The sequence below is a fragment of the Vicia villosa genome, linkage group LG5 (assembly GCF_029867415.1).
Source record: "Vicia villosa cultivar HV-30 ecotype Madison, WI linkage group LG5, Vvil1.0, whole genome shotgun sequence".
NCBI lineage: Eukaryota > Viridiplantae > Streptophyta > Magnoliopsida > Fabales > Fabaceae > Vicia > Vicia villosa.
The window spans coordinates 151,445,543-151,464,694 of NC_081184.1; the positions used below are offsets into that span (position 1 = coordinate 151,445,543).

Below are 19,152 nucleotides of genomic sequence, written 5' to 3' on the forward strand. Positions count from 1 at the left end.
GTCATAATTCCTTTAACAAGTCTAAAGCCAATAAACTAATACAAAATAAACATTTAGCTAGATTAACAAGTCTAAAAATACTTTTGAAAGAACAAGTCATTAGTCTAAGACAACTAATGGTTCATCTAATCCCATTCCTAATACTACCATTATTTTTTTAATATATTTAATGTAGTAAATTGACAATGCTCACCCTACACCTAACCTTGTAACAAAATTTGTTAGATGAATATTACAAATTAGTTAATAAGTACACATATGAATATGATAGATGCTAAGTTACCATCGCATCTCATTCATAGCAAAAACTAACCAAAACATGCAATTTCCTTTGACATTAGAATACTACTAGAAATGCATACCAGGAATATTATTACATTTTCTAAAGTGAAATATCTGTATATTAATGTTATAATTCCTCATCATGCATAAACATAACACTCACTTCACACACCGAGTATAATAAGATGTGCAACAAATTGTTCTATGTGAACCTTTTTTTCTTTTTCTACCTCTCATTATTTCACAATGTTTATGCTTCTCAAACCAAGAATTTCAATTTGCAACTCAAAGCTGTGAACCTTGGAAATTGGCTTGTTATTGAAGGATGGATGAAACTTTCTCTCTTTGATGGAATAATCAACAATGATCTTTTGGTATATTATATATACTAATTAATCTCTCTTATCAGATATGGGAAAATATTTATATAGATTATAAGCTAAATTATTTGGTAATTTCAGGATGGAACTCATGTGCAATTCATGTCATTAAAATTGGAAAAGTATGTTTGTGCAGAACATGGTGGAGGAACTATTATTGTCGCCAATCGAACCAAACCTTTTCATTGGGAAACTTTTAGAGTCGGTTTTCTAATCGAATTTTTAATAGTTATTATCATTTCGTCTGGTTTCCTGACAAAAAAATAAAAAGTAAGTAAATTTAATATTTGTTTATTTTGTGACACAGTTGTGGAGGGTGAATGAAACAATGTTTAATTTGAGAGTGTCAAATAAGCAGTTTTTGGGATTAGAAGATAAAAACAAATTAGTGGCTGATATAGATTCACCTGGAAACAAAGAAACATTTGAGATTGTGAGAAATGATTATGATCCAAACATGGTTAGGATCAGAGCATCAAATGGTTTGTTTTTACAGGTCTGTACTTTCTTTGTTTTTACTTACTCTCAGTAGTATCGAAATCTCTGAAAAAATGCGTGTTCTTGTCTATGTTATGTGTCAGTGTCGCACACCGACAACTACACAACACTGACAATGACATAACACCGAAATATTACCGGTGTTACGTCTCAACCTCAATGTTGTGTCTAATGTCTGTGTGTCTGATGATGTCTGTGTGTCAGTGTCTCCTTTTGATTAATATTTTCGTTTTCTGATTAATTAGGCCATTTCAGAGAGTTTAATAGGCACAGGAACAGTTTATGAAGAATCCATATGGGAGGACAATGACCCTTCTATATTCAAAATGACTGTTTTGTCTGACACAATCATAAAAGGAGAATACCAAATTACAAACGGTTATGGTCCAAACAAAGCTTCCAAAATCATGCAGGAACACTGGAATACATACATAACAGAAGATGATTTCAAATTCATGTCAGAAAATGGCTTAAATGCAGTCAGAATTCCTGTAGGATGGTGGATAGCTAAGGACCCAACACCACCTAAGCCATTTGTTGGAGGATCCTTAAAAACACTTGACAGTGCCTTCACATGGGCACAGTTAAGTCCTAGTCTATTTTACTTACCATACAAATGAAAAAGTCCAATTTGTCTACCAGTGGTTGTAACTTAGTAGTTAATGGAATTTGCAGAAAATATGGAATCAAAGTTATTGTAGACCTGCATGCTGCACCGGCTTCGCAAAATGGAAGAGCGCATAGTGCGACAAGAGATGGATATCTTGAATGGGGAGATTCTAGCATTCCCGATACCGTCGCAACCATAGACTTCTTAGCCGAAAGGTTTCATACATATATATACTCACTCGCTCTGGTCCTGAATATAAGAAAAATTTGTTTTTTAAATTTATTGAATAATCAGTGTATCTTGTATCTGTACCTGGTGCAGATATGGTGAGAGACCGAATTTAATTGGAATACAACTGATGAATGAGCCACAAGGAGTTGATTTGGAAAGTCTTAAAAAGTATTATAAAGCTGGTTACGAGGCTGTAAGGAAACACACATCAAGTGCTTATGTGATAATGTCTAACCCTCTTGATAGAGATTCAAAAGTGCTTCTACCGTTTGTTAAGGCTTTTGATAAAGTTGTCATTGATGTGCATTACTACAATCTGTTTTCGGATAAGTTCTTAAATATGAATGTGAAACAGAACATTGATTATATTAAATATCAAAGAGCTTCTGAGCTTAGTTCTCTGACCACATCAAATGGACCCCTCATCTTTGTTGGTATGCTTTCTTTTCTTACATACATTATTGTACAATTAATATAGCCTAAGTCAACATTTTTTTTTATCTGTAAACAACGCAGTCGTCATAATCAAAGTTTGAACTCTGGTGTTAACATTCAACTTAACAATATAACAGTCGAGTTAGAATTTTCAAATAGTCTCAGTCAATTTTATAAAATGATAAATTTCTATTGCTACTTTTAAATGTTATATAAACATCAATTTTGCAGGGGAATGGAGTGGTGATTGGAAGGTTCAGAATGCATCAAAACAAGATTTCCAAAAATTTATGAATGTACAAGTGGAGGTATACTCTCGTGCTACATTTGGATGGGCTTATTGGGCTTACAAATGTGACTCTAATAATTGGAACCTTAAGTGGTTGCTTGATAATAATTATGTTAAGCTTTGATTATGCTCATATAATATTAAGAGTGGTTTTTTTAAATTTTAAATAAAAACCAAAATTGCTCAGTATTTATTTTATATGTTAACTTAAATCATCTTTTCAAGTGTAATTGACAAAAATAAGATAATGCACCATTATTATATATAATATACATGTGAAGCTATCAATGACATATGTTACTCTATGATGAATGTTTTTGCTTCAAGTAGTGTAGATTCTCTTCTCTTTTTTTCTTTCAAAACTTAACATTTAAATTTATTTCAGAATAAAAGAGAAAAATTTGATTTTGAATCATTTCTTTGAAACATGAGTATATCTTGTAAAAACTATTAAAAATGTCTACCGACTAACCAGAAGTGACATTAACCACACACCACATAAGTATAGGAAAATATTAAATGATTTTATTGTTTTTAAATTTAATTATTTGTGTTAAAGTTAAATAAATGGAACTAACAAAAATATGACAAGCAAAAATAGGATGAGATGGTACATTTGACAAACTTGTTTGTTTATTTTAAATAATGACAACGGAAAGAAATGTGCTAATTATTAAAGATATATTAAATGATGTTTTAGATGTAAAGAATGCTTCTAGGTGTTTGGTTCATGAGTTTGTTAGTATGTAGAAATGGCCTAAGAGGTATATTACCATGTTTTATCATTCTGTAATGTTGAGCATCTCATTCCTATAGCTTTGGGCCTAGTTATTGGGTCAGTTCTACTATTTAATATATGGACATACTGAACATTTAACGAGAAAGCAACATGCCACCCACACCCTCTCATATTTTTTTAATTCAATTTTATTCTTGTTAAAAAATATTGAGATACAAAAAATTTCTGGTATGCACTGTCAAATTTCTGGTACAATATACCGGAAATTTCAGTTATAAAAAATTTTCTGAAACATCATACCAGAAATTTTAGTAAATTTGAAATTTTCAGTATACCGGAAATTTCAAATTTTCGATACATACTGAAAATTTCAAATTTATGGAATCAAAGTTTTATTTTGCAAAAAATATCGGTAATTTTTTCAAAATTTCTGGTACATCATACCGGAAATTTTAATTATTTGAAATTTCCGGTACATACCGGAAATTTCAAATTTATGGTATCACAGTTTTTTTATTTGCAAAAAATACCAGAAATTTCGAAAATTCGGTAAAAAAAATCATGGAAATTTTTAAAAATCCGGTATTTTTTTGAAATTTCCGGTAAAAACGTATATTTTTTTGAAAATTAATGACTTTAGACAAGGGTATAATGGTAAAAGCATAGCTTTGGGGGGTTGGCATGTTTAATTTTAGGGGTGACATGTAGATTCCTCATATTTAACTTACTACACCAAAAATAAACCCGACACCGTCCATATTTTTATAATATTAAGTCGAACAAAATTTTTGGTACAAAGTTGAAAATTTTTGGTATATATGTTGAATGCAGTATAGGGCAAGCAACAAAAAATATTTGGAAATATTGATCCGGGAATTATCGTCCTCAGAGATGGAGAGATGTCATTCAACAGTTTCTACGGTTTCGAGCTTGGGTTTGAATGAGCAAAAAGTAAACAAAGATATAGACAAGAAAAGAATAAACACATTCTTAGAAGAGAAATAACTTATCAGGAATGTAAATATATTCACTCTTCACAAACATACACTTACCAACCCGTTATACTCAACCTACGATACTCATCTATGTTATCACGTATCTCTCACATAAGCGTCCATCTCTGGAGCACAAACGAGATCATCTCACAACTAAGGTTATCTCTAACGCGAAGTTACGAGAACATCCGTATTCTCGCGTCGGCGATCTCTCGCGCGCCGCTCAAACACGAAAGCATTACGTACAGATACAAACGGTGAATGCTAGCTCTAAATCTATCTCTAGAGTTCAGATCCAACCGATTATCATCCTAGATAAGGATTCAAGAAGTTTATCTCTAAAGCACCCCAAATCCCCAGCATAGAGCAAAAATCCAGGATAATATCAACACAGATTTGTAAAGCAAGTTAAGCATAACATTATAATCGGTAAATATACAAAAGATTCGAGTAAATATACAAACAAACCCAACCAAAGAGAAATACACAAAGAAGAAGAGAAATGAACCGAAGATCTCCCGGTTTGTCAGCTCTGTTCGACGCTCAATCCACCCCCGATCATCCTTATGCAACCTCCGAAGTTGTTTTCTAAGCCAATTCTACTCTAAGAATGAAGTTGATGGTGTTGGGACTCAAAAATACCCAACCCATAACCTAAAAATGTGATTTTTCCCCTTTTTAACAAGTCTGAAAATCCGCAGGTCCGCTGAGCGGAACAGAGTCCGCTTAGCGGAGTCTGCTAAAAATCAGATTTTGTTTTCGCCATAACTCGAGAACCGTAACTCCGAATTGCGCCCGGTTCGAAGCGTTGGAAAGCTTATTCAATGCTCTATCCAATAATGAATGAGTGGAAACCAAAATGATGATTTTGGTCATCCTTATTTTGAGTCTTTGGAAGTCCGCTTGATGGTGGCTAAGCGGGCTTTCACCGAAATTGCGAAATCGAAGCCGTGCCTTTGACACTTTATTCCTCAAGGCTCCAATAAGCATGAATACCTATAAAAACAAAGGAAAAACTATCAAATGGTATAAAAGTATATGAAAATACAACTATTCACAAAGTATACGTATTTATACACAAAACGGGGAATTGTTCAAACGGTATTAACAAAAGTATCGATAAGTGCCACTATTTACATACACAAAATAAGTACATTTTGGCACTTATCAAACTCTCCCCAACTTGAAACTTTGTTTGTCCTCAAACAATGTCAAATAAATCAAAGAATTGAAAGTAATAAACCAAAGAATTGTGAATCAACAAGTTTTGAAAACCAAAAACAAATGTATGGCTTAATACAAAAACGTATAAACAAAGTAAATACTTACCACTATACTACAACGAAAACATGTAAACGAAACGAATCCTAAGCACAAAAAGCATACCAAACATTCTAACACAATACATGCTCACATCATGAATCACACCTAGCAAAATTTCATCAATGGATGAAGAACACACAAAGGTAAAGGACTTTTAACACTCATCCAACAATCTTGCAAACAAAAGATTAAATTATGCACTCATCTAAAAATCACATTGAAGATACAAAAGCAAGAATCACAAGGACTTTTCAAGGTTGTAATGTGGCTTGGTTAACAAACAAGGGATATATCCTAAGGCTAATCGAAACAAAAACTTGCCTAAACCTAAGGGAGTGATCAATCCAGCAAAGATTCAAACAACAAAATCTCGATCAAACTTCTTCCATAACCACAAGTTTCTCAAACCAATCACAATACTTATTAGAACAATTATTCACTTCTCTTTTCTTTTTGTTTTTCAAAACTTTTTTGCTTTTTTTTCTTCTTTTCTTTTCTTTTCACATTTTTTTCTTTTCTTTTTTTTTCTTTCTTTTCAACCTCATAGAAACAACCATATAAGTAGCAACCATTTCTCTCCCCAACTTGAATTCAACCACACCATCATGTGAATACTCCCTACTTTCTAAGACAAGGTAAAAATTCATAACAAAAATCATGGTTGAGGGTTCAAGAAAACAAAGAATCAATCATCCATGCAAAAATGAGAACTAAACACTCAAAGATAAGCATTTAGCAAAAACAACATGGACATTGACAAAAAGGCTCAAAAGGGGTAACAAATGATCACACACTCATAAGGTGAATTGACTATTTGGTTTTGGTAGTTGTGCTCAAAATGAAACAAAATGCCTTGATCCTTTTCATGCTTTCATAAAATCAACATAAATAAAAGATTAAGCATAATAAAATCCAGTTAAAACAAAGATTGTGGCCTCCAACATATGTAAACAATGGAAAGCTTCCTCACATTTATGGTTTGGGAACTAAAGTGATTCAATCAACAAGCAAGTAATGCAAAAGAATAAATGGTATGGTAATTGTACAAATGAAAAGTTTCCTAAACATGTTATGCTATAGAAAGCGATAAATGAGTACCTTGAATGATACAACTTCAAAAAAAATATCCTACCATACATCCGCAAGTTGAAACACTCAAGCTTTGGAAAATCACCTCAAAAACCTTCGAATCACCGAACAAAATTTGAGTACAAACAACCAACAAAAGAATTAGAAAAACAAAACTATTATCTACTATTAATTAGCCTTGGTGAGAGTGGGAAAAATGAGTGAACCAAGTGGAATAGGAACCCCACTGGTACAAAGCAAGAAAACAAAATTTTACTGTCATCGTTTAGCGGAGCTAGGCTCGCTTAGCGGATGACAGAAAAACCTGAAAAATCAGAACAGAAACAGTTGTTCCAATTTTCTCCACTTCACCTAAATACCTCTTAAACATAAAAATAAACAAAATTTAACAACCGTTGGGGTGCCTCCCAACAAGCGCTTGTTTTACGTTGTTAGCTCGACGCCTTTATTGTTTTGGTGTTTGGAAAGTAGCTTCCTCCCGTCATGCCATGGTGACGTCTCACCGCACATGCCTAAAGAAAGTGTCCTAACCAAAGCACTCAACAAACGTTACGGGTACAAATATATACAACAATTATACAAATATAAAAGAAAACGCAAGTATACAATTTTGTGCACAAACCAACACATATGCACAAGTATGGAACACAAACAACTATTATCATACAAAAAGAGAAAAGTGGTGAATGTAAACAAGTAAATATATACAAGTGAAAATATACAAGTGAAACTATACAATATATACGATATATACAAAGATCAAGACCACAGAAACTATTGCGATGCAATTCAAACAACCATCCCCGGCATACGGCGCCATTTTGTTGAATGCAGTATAGGGCAAGCAACAAAAAATATTTGGAAATATTGATCCGGGAATTATCGTCCTCAGAGATGGAGAGATGCCATTCAACAGTTTCTACGGTTTCGAGCTTGGGTTTGAATGAGCAAAAAGTAAACAAAGATATAGACAAGAAAAGAATAAACACATTCTTAGAAGAGAAATAACTTATCAGGAATGTAAATATATTCACTCTTCACAAACATACACTTACCAACCCGTTATACTCAACCTACGATACTCATCTATGTTATCACGTATCTCTCACATAAGCGTCCATCTCTGGAGCACAAACGAGATCATCTCACAACTAAGGTTATCTCTAACGCGAAGTTACGAGAACATCCGTATTCTCGCGTCGGCGATCTCTCGCGCGCCGCTCAAACACGAAAGCATTACGTACAGATACAAACGGTGAATGCTAGCTCTAAATCTATCTCTAGAGTTCAGATCCAACCGATTATCATCCTAGATAAGGATTCAAGAAGTTTATCTCTAAAGCACCCCAAATCCCCAGCATAGAGCAAAAATCCAGGATAATATCAACACAGATTTGTAAAGCAAGTTAAGCATAACATTATAATCGGTAAATATACAAAAGATTCGAGTAAATATACAAACAAACCCAACCAAAGAGAAATACACAAAGAAGAAGAGAAATGAACCGAAGATCTCCCGGTTTGTCAGCTCTGTTCGACGCTCAATCCACCCCCGATCATCCTTATGCAACCTCCGAAGTTGTTTTCTAAGCCAATTCTACTCTAAGAATGAAGTTGATGGTGTTGGGACTCAAAAATACCCAACCCATAACCTAAAAATGTGATTTTTCCCCTTTTTAACAAGTCTGAAAATCCGCAGGTCCGCTGAGCGGAACAGAGTCCGCTTAGCGGAGTCTGCTAAAAATCAGATTTTGTTTTCGCCATAACTCGAGAACCGTAACTCCGAATTGCGCCCGGTTCGAAGCGTTGGAAAGCTTATTCAATGCTCTATCCAATAATGAATGAGTGGAAACCAAAATGATGATTTTGGTCATCCTTATTTTGAGTCTTTGGAAGTCCGCTTGATGGTGGCTAAGCGGGCTTTCACCGAAATTGCGAAATCGAAGCCGTGCCTTTGACACTTTATTCCTCAAGGCTCCAATAAGCATGAATACCTATAAAAACAAAGGAAAAACTATCAAATGGTATAAAAGTATATGAAAATACAACTATTCACAAAGTATACGTATTTATACACAAAACGGGGAATTGTTCAAACGGTATTAACAAAAGTATCGATAAGTGCCACTATTTACATACACAAAATAAGTACATTTTGGCACTTATCAATATACAAAATTTTCGGTAGTTCATTTGAAATTTCTAGTAACTTACAATTTTTTTCGAAAATTTTAAAATCTACCATTTTGTACCGAAAATTTAATTGAAGGGTGAAATTTTCGGTAATGTATTGACTAATTTTTTTTTTAAGATTAGAATTTTTCCGAAAATTTTTGTAGGATTGTGATTTCACCGACAATTTTGTATGGTCTAGAATGAATATAAAGTTGTATAAATATGGGCATATGTTATAGAGAAAAAATATCAGTAAACTTATCAACACATCACCGAACCATAGTAATTATTTTTCAAATAAGAAATATAACATATATACATCTCCCCACCATACTCTATATGCGACATGGTCAACATACCCTGTAAGCACAAATTGGTCTGTCCTCCTGGGAAGGCTCTATCTGTGTGAACAAATGCCTCTGTAGAAGCACAAGTCATGGCGTATGTATCAGCAGGAGTATCATCATCGATAACATAAACCTCCTCAACAACAACAGGAACCTGCTTAGCCGGTACAGGAACCTCCACAACAGCAATAGGAACCTCCTTAGCCGACACAAGAACCTCCTCAACAGCAACATGAACATGCCCAGCCGACACATGTACCTCCATAGCAATAGGTAACTCCACAGGAGCAGAAATTTTAGGAACTCGGTGTCGGGGTGCACGAAACTGGCCCTGAGCCTGCTCAGCCATCTATTTCAGGTGAGAACCAGTCGGAGGATGTCGTCTAGCACGTAGCTAGGAAGACTCTACCTCAGAAATCGTGACTTGAGCTTTCTCTATTTCGGTCAACCTGCCTCCACTGGACTCGTCCTTCCCCCTGCTCCTCACTGGAAAAAAATGAAAAAAAGATTCAAAAAATTAGTGAAAGAAGAAGGTACTAGAAAATTTGAAATTTGAATACTGTGTTGTTCACAAAACCTGCTGAAATTTGAATTATTGTACTTTGTCTCATTATCTAACCATAAATACTAGATTTTTCTACCTACTTGATTCTCGACCTCCAATTTTCACGACTTGAATATGGTAAAGACTTCAAATTTCTGCTTCAAGAAATACACCTAAACCTTGCAAGAAATGTCATCTATGACATTCACCAAATACCTGGAACCATCCATGGAAACCTCTTTCGTTTCCCCCCACACATCTAAATGCACAATATAAAATTCCCTCTGTTTTGTACTTTTCGGTCTTGAACTGAACACAAAACCATTTTCTAGGTACATAATACTTGCACAAATCCATCTTGCAACTACTACCACCCTTTAATAGATTTCTCTTACAAAGTTCCATTATCCCACACTCATTAAGATAACACAGACCCATATACCATAGTTTGGTTGCATTATTATTAGACTCAATTGTTGTAACATCACCTATAGCAGTATTCCCTAATAATTTGTAGTTGTTACATGCAATCCTCATTTCTAACCTTCATAATGTCCCTATCTCTATCAAACTTATAGGAGAAACCATTTGCATGTAGAGTACATATGGTAATTAAGTTCTTCTTCATAAGAACTTGGTAACTAGAACATCAACATTAACGGCCTTATCTTCGTCATCAATATTCACCCAAGTCTCACCAGATCAGTGATTATATTGTTGAACACGTTGACATGTTGTTACAAATTTGATCCTTCACGCATCTTTAAAATGTACAGTCGCAGCTTCAAGACCAATTTGTTCATCAAAATATTTGACATATATTGACTCTCCAATTTATCTCAAACCTCCTTTGGCGTCGTTAGGTCCAGGATATGAAACATAACCTAGTTTAAAACACATAGGTGATCATGCAACCTTCTGTATCACATAGGATATGAACCATCTTTACAATATGTATCCTCGATTTTGTTCAATTTCGTATCACGTAGCGCCTTCTGTAAACTTTGTAAAGTCAACATAATCTTAACCCTCTTTTGCCATAATTTGTTATTATTTGTCCGACGAACCTTATTACTTCGAATTTTGCACCGGAGTTAATCATCATCTGATATCAATTGTTAGAAAAGCAACCAATATAAAAGTTAAAGATAAACGAAAGTAAAAGACAATAAACACAATTGATTTTTGTTAACGTAGTTCGACGAATGATGCCTACATTTGAACTATAGAGCAACTATAGTTTCCTTTATTTCTACCTACTAAATTAAGGTTACAATGCTACAAACAATGTTTAATACTACGACTCATATTACAAAAATACCCCTAAATCACCACACCTCTCATATATCTATCCATAATAATCTTCATAATGTGAATCACAGTTAACAATACTCGTAATAATCTCTTAATATAAATTATACTCAACAATACCTATAATATAATAATTTCCATGATATAAGTCATTCAACCATTTTTTTCCAATCTTGAAAACCAGCTAGGACAATAGAAGGATTGCAGTATATGTGTGGTGATAATATAAATTAATCAAATTTAGTAGAGTTTTTCATAATAAATTTTAGAGTTAAATGTGTTTGTGGTCCTTATAAATATCTCAATTTTCTCTTTTAGTTCCTCTGAAATTTTCCTTCAAACAATGGTCCTCGTAAAATTTTCCATCCACAATTTTGGTTCTTGCCATCAACTTTCATTAACGGAAGCTGACGTGGCATATCACGTGGAATACAACTTAGGTCATCTCCAACGGGAGTTATTTGTTACAGTTCGCCAGCATGGACTCTGATTGTAGCATTGGAAAATGGAAAAAGATTTGCCAGCTGGAAAACCATTGCTTCACAATGCAACGTTGCATTGGACTATTTCTCTTTAATATATATATATATATATTGTGGGACCCAATATGTGATAAAATTGAATAGGGGTGAAATATTATGATAAAATATTAATTTATAATATAAAATTGTGGGACCCAAATATAGATTCTTTAGAGTTACACTGTTGGAGTGAAAAATTAAAGGAATTGCTTCAAAATGATGTGGTTTGGTGGGTTCCATAAAAAACCAAAAAATAGGTAGCACCACTGGAGATGCTCTTAGTAAAAATCTGAAAACACATGAAATTCAGGGGGTTTTAAACCTCCTCTAAACAAACCCATAAAAAAACAAAGATATTGATTCTGAACTTTTATCGAAAATCTTGGGAGCAAGTTTTGCAACAGCAATTATAACACAGAAATTCATCAATGGCTTTTATGGTTGAGAGATTAATTTACAATTAGGAAAATCGATTAATAGGCTGCCATTGAAGGTAATGAAAGGTCTCAACACCCTAGCTAACTGAAACAATACAGTGGTTGACCAAATATATTATCAGGACGGATGGACAATAAGCATCTACTAGTCAACTTTTGGACCCAAAGTTGGCATCCGGAATTGTACATTTCAGTTGTCATTTATCATAAAATCGATGTACCAAATATGTCATTTGTTAGTCTAGACATGAAGGAGAAATATAATGCCTGTTATCATTATCAGTATTGAACCATGAGCAGATTCAATTAAACTAAAATGGTTAACATCATCACAAATATTTAGCACATTAATTTCAAACATATTATTTTTTGAGATAGTAAATTAAATAACAGTCACATCAGATTCCACTAGAAAAAATGCTTTCTTAACTAGTGTAGAAAGCTAGGCAAATATGCCTTTGCATTGTTTTTCCACAACACTTATTGACATGGAACATGAATAAGAAGTTGAAAACTACAGCACATTTGCAAATAAAACAATTAGGAACAAGGGAATCAATTTATAGACACTAACTCTAGAGTTCTAATCTTATCCTTGGAGAGATGAAAAATAAGGAAACAACTTTAAGTTACCATCTCTACACCATCCCATTGCCTATCAAAAAAAAGAGAAAAAACCACATCAGGTAAACGAATGCAAGTGCTATGGATGGGACCACCTGCACAACGAGTTAAAAAATGTTAGAAGTGAAGTGTCTCATAACTAGCGACCTTGCTTCTGTGCAGAATTTGGTAGAACTAATCATCTCTTAAACATGTAATGCAAGTGTGGTTTTTATGGTTGAGAGATTAATTTACAATTAAGAAAATTGATTAATAGGCTGCCTTTGATGAATTTGTGTGTTATAATCGCTGTTGTAAAACTTGCTCGCAAGGTGTTGGATAAAAGTTCAGAATTATTATTTTTATTTTTTTCTGGATTTATTTAGAGGAGGTTTAAAACCCCCTCATTTCATTTGTTTTCATATTTTTTGTCAAATTGTCGTGTCAGCTTTCGTTAATGAAAGTTGACGAGAGAGACCAAAATTGTAAATGAAAAATTGAGATATTTATAAGGACCACAATCATATTTAGGCTAAATTTTAATCTAGGTGTGATTGAGATTGGAAAACATCAATAGCCTAACTCCTTTTCCACTCTTCATGTCGGCTCAACCAATTTGTAATTTGTATGCATAAGACAAGCTTTATAACGGGACATAATAATCCTTTCAAAAACATGAGATGATAACTTAAAGGTTAGGGTCTCACCAAAACAAAAATAATAGTTTATAGGTTACTTATATTAATGGGAATTAATATAAAAATACAATAACGAATCCAAAATTGCTCTATTTTAATAATTGATTTGAGAAAAATGTAAATAAACTTTTTTACTTTTTTTTTCTACTAGTGATGTCTCATTTGATTTTTTTTTCACTCACCCTCTAAAATGACCCTCTCCAGTTAGAGACATATTTGACTTTTTCTTCACTAAGGGGCTTAATATCCAACTAATATATGTTAAAAGTGAAATTAAATAAGAATAATATATAAAAAATTTAAAGCATAACATAGAAAAATGAAATTCATTTTGATTACCCAACAAAATTATTTAGATGAATATCCTAGAATTTGAAAAGAAAAAGCACAAATTTTAACGATACAACTTAGTTATGAATCATGACAAAATTAACAATTTATAATAATCATATAACTTACCTTCTAATAATATAAACATAATTTCCATAGCAGTATATTAATATAACTCCATTTTAAAAGTAATTTAAAAACACAAAAAACATCAAAGTAAGAATTTGTAGGGCTAGTTAACACATCATTTTAATGTATTAGCCTAAAAAGAACTTATACAGTAGTATTAGGACTAATATAAATAAATTCATGTACCAAAATGGACCGTTCTCCATTTTTGTCTAAGAAAGAAAGAAAAAAAAAAGAATTGGGCTTTGTTACTCTTATAAGTGTCACGTGCGTATGCACATGGAAAATTTTCAAAAATCTTGACGAAACGCAGTAGCACAAGTCAGTAGAATTTAAAAGGAACGCAAAAAAACACGACAATAACATTTTGGAGATGCGGGGTATCGATCCCCGTACCTCTCGCATGCTAAGCGAGCGCTCTACCATCTGAGCTACATCCCCTTCATGACGCCAGCTTGTTTAAGATTTATTAAATCAATCATACATCATAAGATACTAGTACAATGTTTTCCCACCTATTAAAAGATATGTGCAAATAATTACTATTGTTCAAAAGAAAAATTACTGTAATCTTGTATTCGCTACAAATAATAACTGAAAACTTATTTTAATATTGAAAATTCTGTACAACCATTTTATTATGTGTTTTTGTGTTAATATATCTTTTAATTATTAAATTGATGAAACAATTTTTATTTGAAAATTTTTAAACCGAAATTACTCAATGTGGTAAGAGCTTTGTCTTTTCTGTTGGAAAAAATGGCACTTTTTGGTGTTACAAAAGAGAACAATGTGAATGAAAATTGTGGTTATTATTTGATTAAATTTTTTTTTAATTTCTTTTGATATGAAAAAGATGGAATTAAAGAGGTTCAAAAATACAATAGAAAATATGAGCTAAAGAGTGTCCCTAACTGTAACATTAAATGTAAAGAAAACGAGGGTAACAAAATGTTAGTATCAAAATAGTATTTGTTGAATTTTTATTATTGGAATATTTGTCAAAGCATACCATAAAGTGTGGATAATGAATTAAAAACTCAAAGGATCATTGTTTTATTGGACAACTTTCACATTTTTTTAGTGTTTATACTAGATATAGTCTCATTGCGTGTGTGCAGGAGGGGTCCTCTCCATTTTTCAAAAAAATTGTATAGTCTATTACTAATGTTTACATTATGTAAAAGTTAAATTATATAAATATGTGTCACAAATTTCAACAATAAATGCATTTACACTAAAAAATTTAGTAATGGAACTCTCCATTACTTTTGAGAAATGGGAAAGATCTTAACTCGTGCAGGAGATAACAATTTTTAAAATAGAGACAAGTCAATAAGTAATATGACATGCAGAACAATTGACTTTGTTCGGGTAGTGCTTGGGCTCGAGCATGACTTGGTAATAATATTACTTTTGGAAATTATAATCTTTAAATTTTGTAAAGAATAAATTAAATTCAAAATTGGCACATCATCTTCTCCGAAGAGTCAACTTTGACTGAGTTGTTACTATTAGAATTAGAGTTTGATGTTCTACATAAACTCTTTCTAGACAATATCCTTCACGCCCATTACTATTGAACTTAATGTGTGGTTATAAATTGTGGGTGTCCCAAATTATCGATCGTAGGACTTGATTTTTCTAATACATCCCCTTATCCCTCACGCTTCTGGGCTTGGTGCGTATATATAAATAGTTGATGCCCTTAATAGATAAGAGCTTGCTACCATATTAGATTTAGATTTTGAAATAATTCATCCCCTACAAAATTGACTTTTAAGATGAGCATTACACTATATATATATATATAAACCCTTTGTTGGGTATGTCTTTAACCAAATAGGGACTTGGATTTCTCCCATTATGGTATCAGAGCCTAGAACGAGTTTATTTCATAGTTAGATGCTTTTCCCTTTTGAACCAATTTCACATACTAAATATGGTGGAATTGGTGTTATGATGTTCTCTGTTTATATTGTCTATGACATTGACAATCTGATCAAAAGTTCACTTATGATTAATACATTAGAGTCTATCTCATCCTTGATCTTGACATTCTTAACCACATTCTAAGATAATATCAAATCCTGGTTAAAATGGTATCGAAGTCTCTTTCAAGATCTACTTAGTTACCTACTATCATGTTTTCACTGTTGGACAACTCACTATTTATATACATGCTTGAGATGTCAAATCAAAAGCATGAGGGTTTGTGTTAAGAGTCCCACATCAGAAAATATAAGTGTTGAAGATATATTTATAAGTGGGAGAAATCCTCACCTTTTATATAACCTAGATCTGAATCTATAGATCTTGATATCATCTTAGAATTATGGATTAGACCTAACTCAACATTACAAAACCGACTTACAAGGTAAGAGATGTCACTCTAAGTAAACTTATCTTCAAGACATATACTATCCGATGTGGCACGATTAACATTTACAATAAGTTTTGACTCAGTAAGCATGTGACTGTTGAACACTCTAATTTGATTGAGCCTTCATTTCTCTCTTTCCCACATTTTCTCATCTGACCTTTTGTTTCCATTACAACCAAATAACCTGATCCATTTGTTCATGCACCAAAGCTAGATTTGCTTACTATAAATAGAAACATTCACTCACTTATTAAATCATATCAAAACTTCACAGTTCTCCTCTTCATTTTTTTTATGCTTTTTTTTTGTTTTAAGAGCTAATTCTTTCCTTTCTACTCGTCAATCTTTTCAAATATTTACCTTTTGTCTTTGAAAATATTTCTCTTCAGATAAAATTTCTCTAGAGATCAGTTTTTCACAACATATCTAATTTTTTTCAATATTTTATAAGAATCGCCTATGATACAATATTGCATAAAAATATTTGATACGTAAAAATTAGTATATGTTTGATTTTGCAATGAAAAAATCGATTTTAAATGAATTGATTATATAATATTGATTTTGACTAAAAATGATTTGTAGGTAAAGTGATTTAGGTTTGAATAAATATTTGAAAAGTTAAATTAAACAATGAATTTTGATGTAAAAATCACGTTTAAATTTAAAAGGTATAAATTCTATTTTTAAATATAATCGATTTAAAAAAAAAAGTAATTCTACTTAAAAACAACAAAACATATCATAATCAATTATAAATTTTCACAATCAATTATGGATGTTTCAAATGTGAAATCAAAAAATTGTCTAGTTTTTAATAATGAATGTAAATAGAATTTTTCCTTTAAACTCTTTAAAAGAAACAAAAACTTAAAAGTATATTGATGTGAGGGGCACACTTTAAGACAAAGAAGAAAAAGTAATGAAATTGGTTGAACCTTATAAAAAAATCATTTAATTGGACAAATCATACCATAAAAGAAATTAAAAAACTTGTCTTGTCCATAAGTGAACTTACCTCATTCGTCAACACAGTGATTGAAAGGGTACACATGTGTATTGCTTGAGAAATAGGCCAAATGGTCCAATTATATTGGCCTATACACTCATGAGCTTATGAATTATAGATCATTTATCACCCACGTATTTCACGCCACTTGGATTTTAGGGGGATAGTGATGTTGAAATAAGGAAAGAGCCAAATGGAATCTTTGTTTTTTAAAGAAACCATAATGGATTAATGGTGTCTCCATGTGGAAAATTTAGTTTTCCATCCCCACAACCTCTCCAAAATTCCAAGTTTTTCCTCCCCATATTTACATGATTATGATATAACTTTGATAACTATTATTAGTAAATATACAAAATTTTCCTCTCCATATTTACATGATTATGATATAACTTTGATCATTATTATTAGTAAATATTTTTTTTTTAGATTTATTAAATAATTAATATATTTAATATATATTTGGATCTAATATATAAGTTATTTATTAAATCTGAAAATATTTTTTTTGTTTATAATAGTAATTAGACTATGTTTGATGAAAACAACAGTTAATTGATAAGTTAGATGATAGGTGATAACTTATGACTGATAAGTACTGATGACTTATATTTTATAGCTTATAACTGATGACTAATGACTTATAGTTGCTAAACTAATTAAAGTGTTTGATAAAATTAACAGTTCAATTAGATGATAAATTAAAATGACATGAAAGACATTTAATACATAATTATTTTATTTAAAATTAAAATAAATTATAGAAGGTAAAAGTGATTTTTAATTAAAATAATAAGGATAAAAATAAAAGAAAAAATGATAAGCTATAAATATAAATTAAAACGTTATTTGAAATAGAGTTTAGAAAATAAACTATAAACTAGTAAAATAAACTACAAATCCTTAATAAAAAGATTGTTATCAAATAAGTCTTTTATTGTCATATGAATTTATAAACCTAAGTTTAAAAAATGTTATACCAAACAAAAGCTTTAGAGGATGTACTTATTTTTTTTTTAAATATTTATAATAGAAAAAAGTTTTCAAAAGAATTAAGTTCTTATGTGAATTTATAAGATGGATGATATGAATAATTATGTGAATCTATAAGATGGATGATATGAATAATGAAAATGATATATTAATGTGGAGCTTTGTTCTTCATGTCTAGGGATGTCAACTTGCCTCCGTTAGCGGGGATCTTCGTGGGGATTCTCCGTTTGGGGCCCCAAAGATGGGGAATTTTCCCCACGCGGGGATGGGGATCAAAGTCTCCCCGAAGGCACTTCGGGGACGGGGGGTGGCGTAAATATCCCCCACCCCGTGGAGTTCCCGCCCCGAATAAAATAGCATAATGTCCTTAATTTATATATAATTTTAAATTATTATGTAAGTTTATTTGAACATTTTATATAATTAATCTTATACACAAATTTAAAATATATATGTATTGTTAGTAAAATAGTGATATAAATGATTTTTTCATTTTTTTTAGTTTGAAAATTTTGTTCGATATTATAGATTAAATATTGTAAAAACAATATATTTATTGGTTAGTTTTTGAAGCTTTTACTATTAATTTTGTTTAAAATTATATATATAAAAAATCATGTTTATAGATCTCCGCATGAACCGTAGGGACCCGCGTGGATCCGCGGGGACGAGGATGGGGGACAAAATCCCCCGAAGCGGGGATCCGAAGTGGGGATGGGGAATAAATTCAATGGCGGGGATTGTGATGGGAATGTATCCCCCGTCCCCGCCCCGCCCCATTGACATCCCTATTCACGTCTT

The 19,152-nt window shown here is 32.1% G+C and overlaps 1 protein-coding gene and 1 non-coding gene across 2 annotated transcripts; one reads left to right on the forward strand and one right to left on the reverse strand.

The window, feature by feature from the left end:
• The first annotated feature begins 436 nt into the window (after positions 1–436).
• Positions 437–3,030, forward strand: LOC131607799 (probable glucan 1,3-beta-glucosidase A). The gene is made up of 7 exons (XM_058879759.1): positions 437–656; positions 744–863; positions 970–1,158; positions 1,406–1,743; positions 1,836–1,985; positions 2,092–2,435; positions 2,668–3,030. Exons 1-7 carry the CDS (start codon positions 468–470, stop codon positions 2,847–2,849), a joined length of 1,512 nt encoding a protein of 503 aa, XP_058735742.1. The 5' UTR covers positions 437–467; the 3' UTR covers positions 2,850–3,030.
• Positions 3,031–14,334: 11,304 nt separating this feature from the next.
• TRNAA-AGC (transfer RNA alanine (anticodon AGC)) lies at positions 14,335–14,407 on the reverse strand. The gene has a single exon. It is a non-coding gene; the product is annotated as a tRNA-Ala (tRNA).
• Between the last annotated feature and the right edge of the window lie 4,745 nt (positions 14,408–19,152).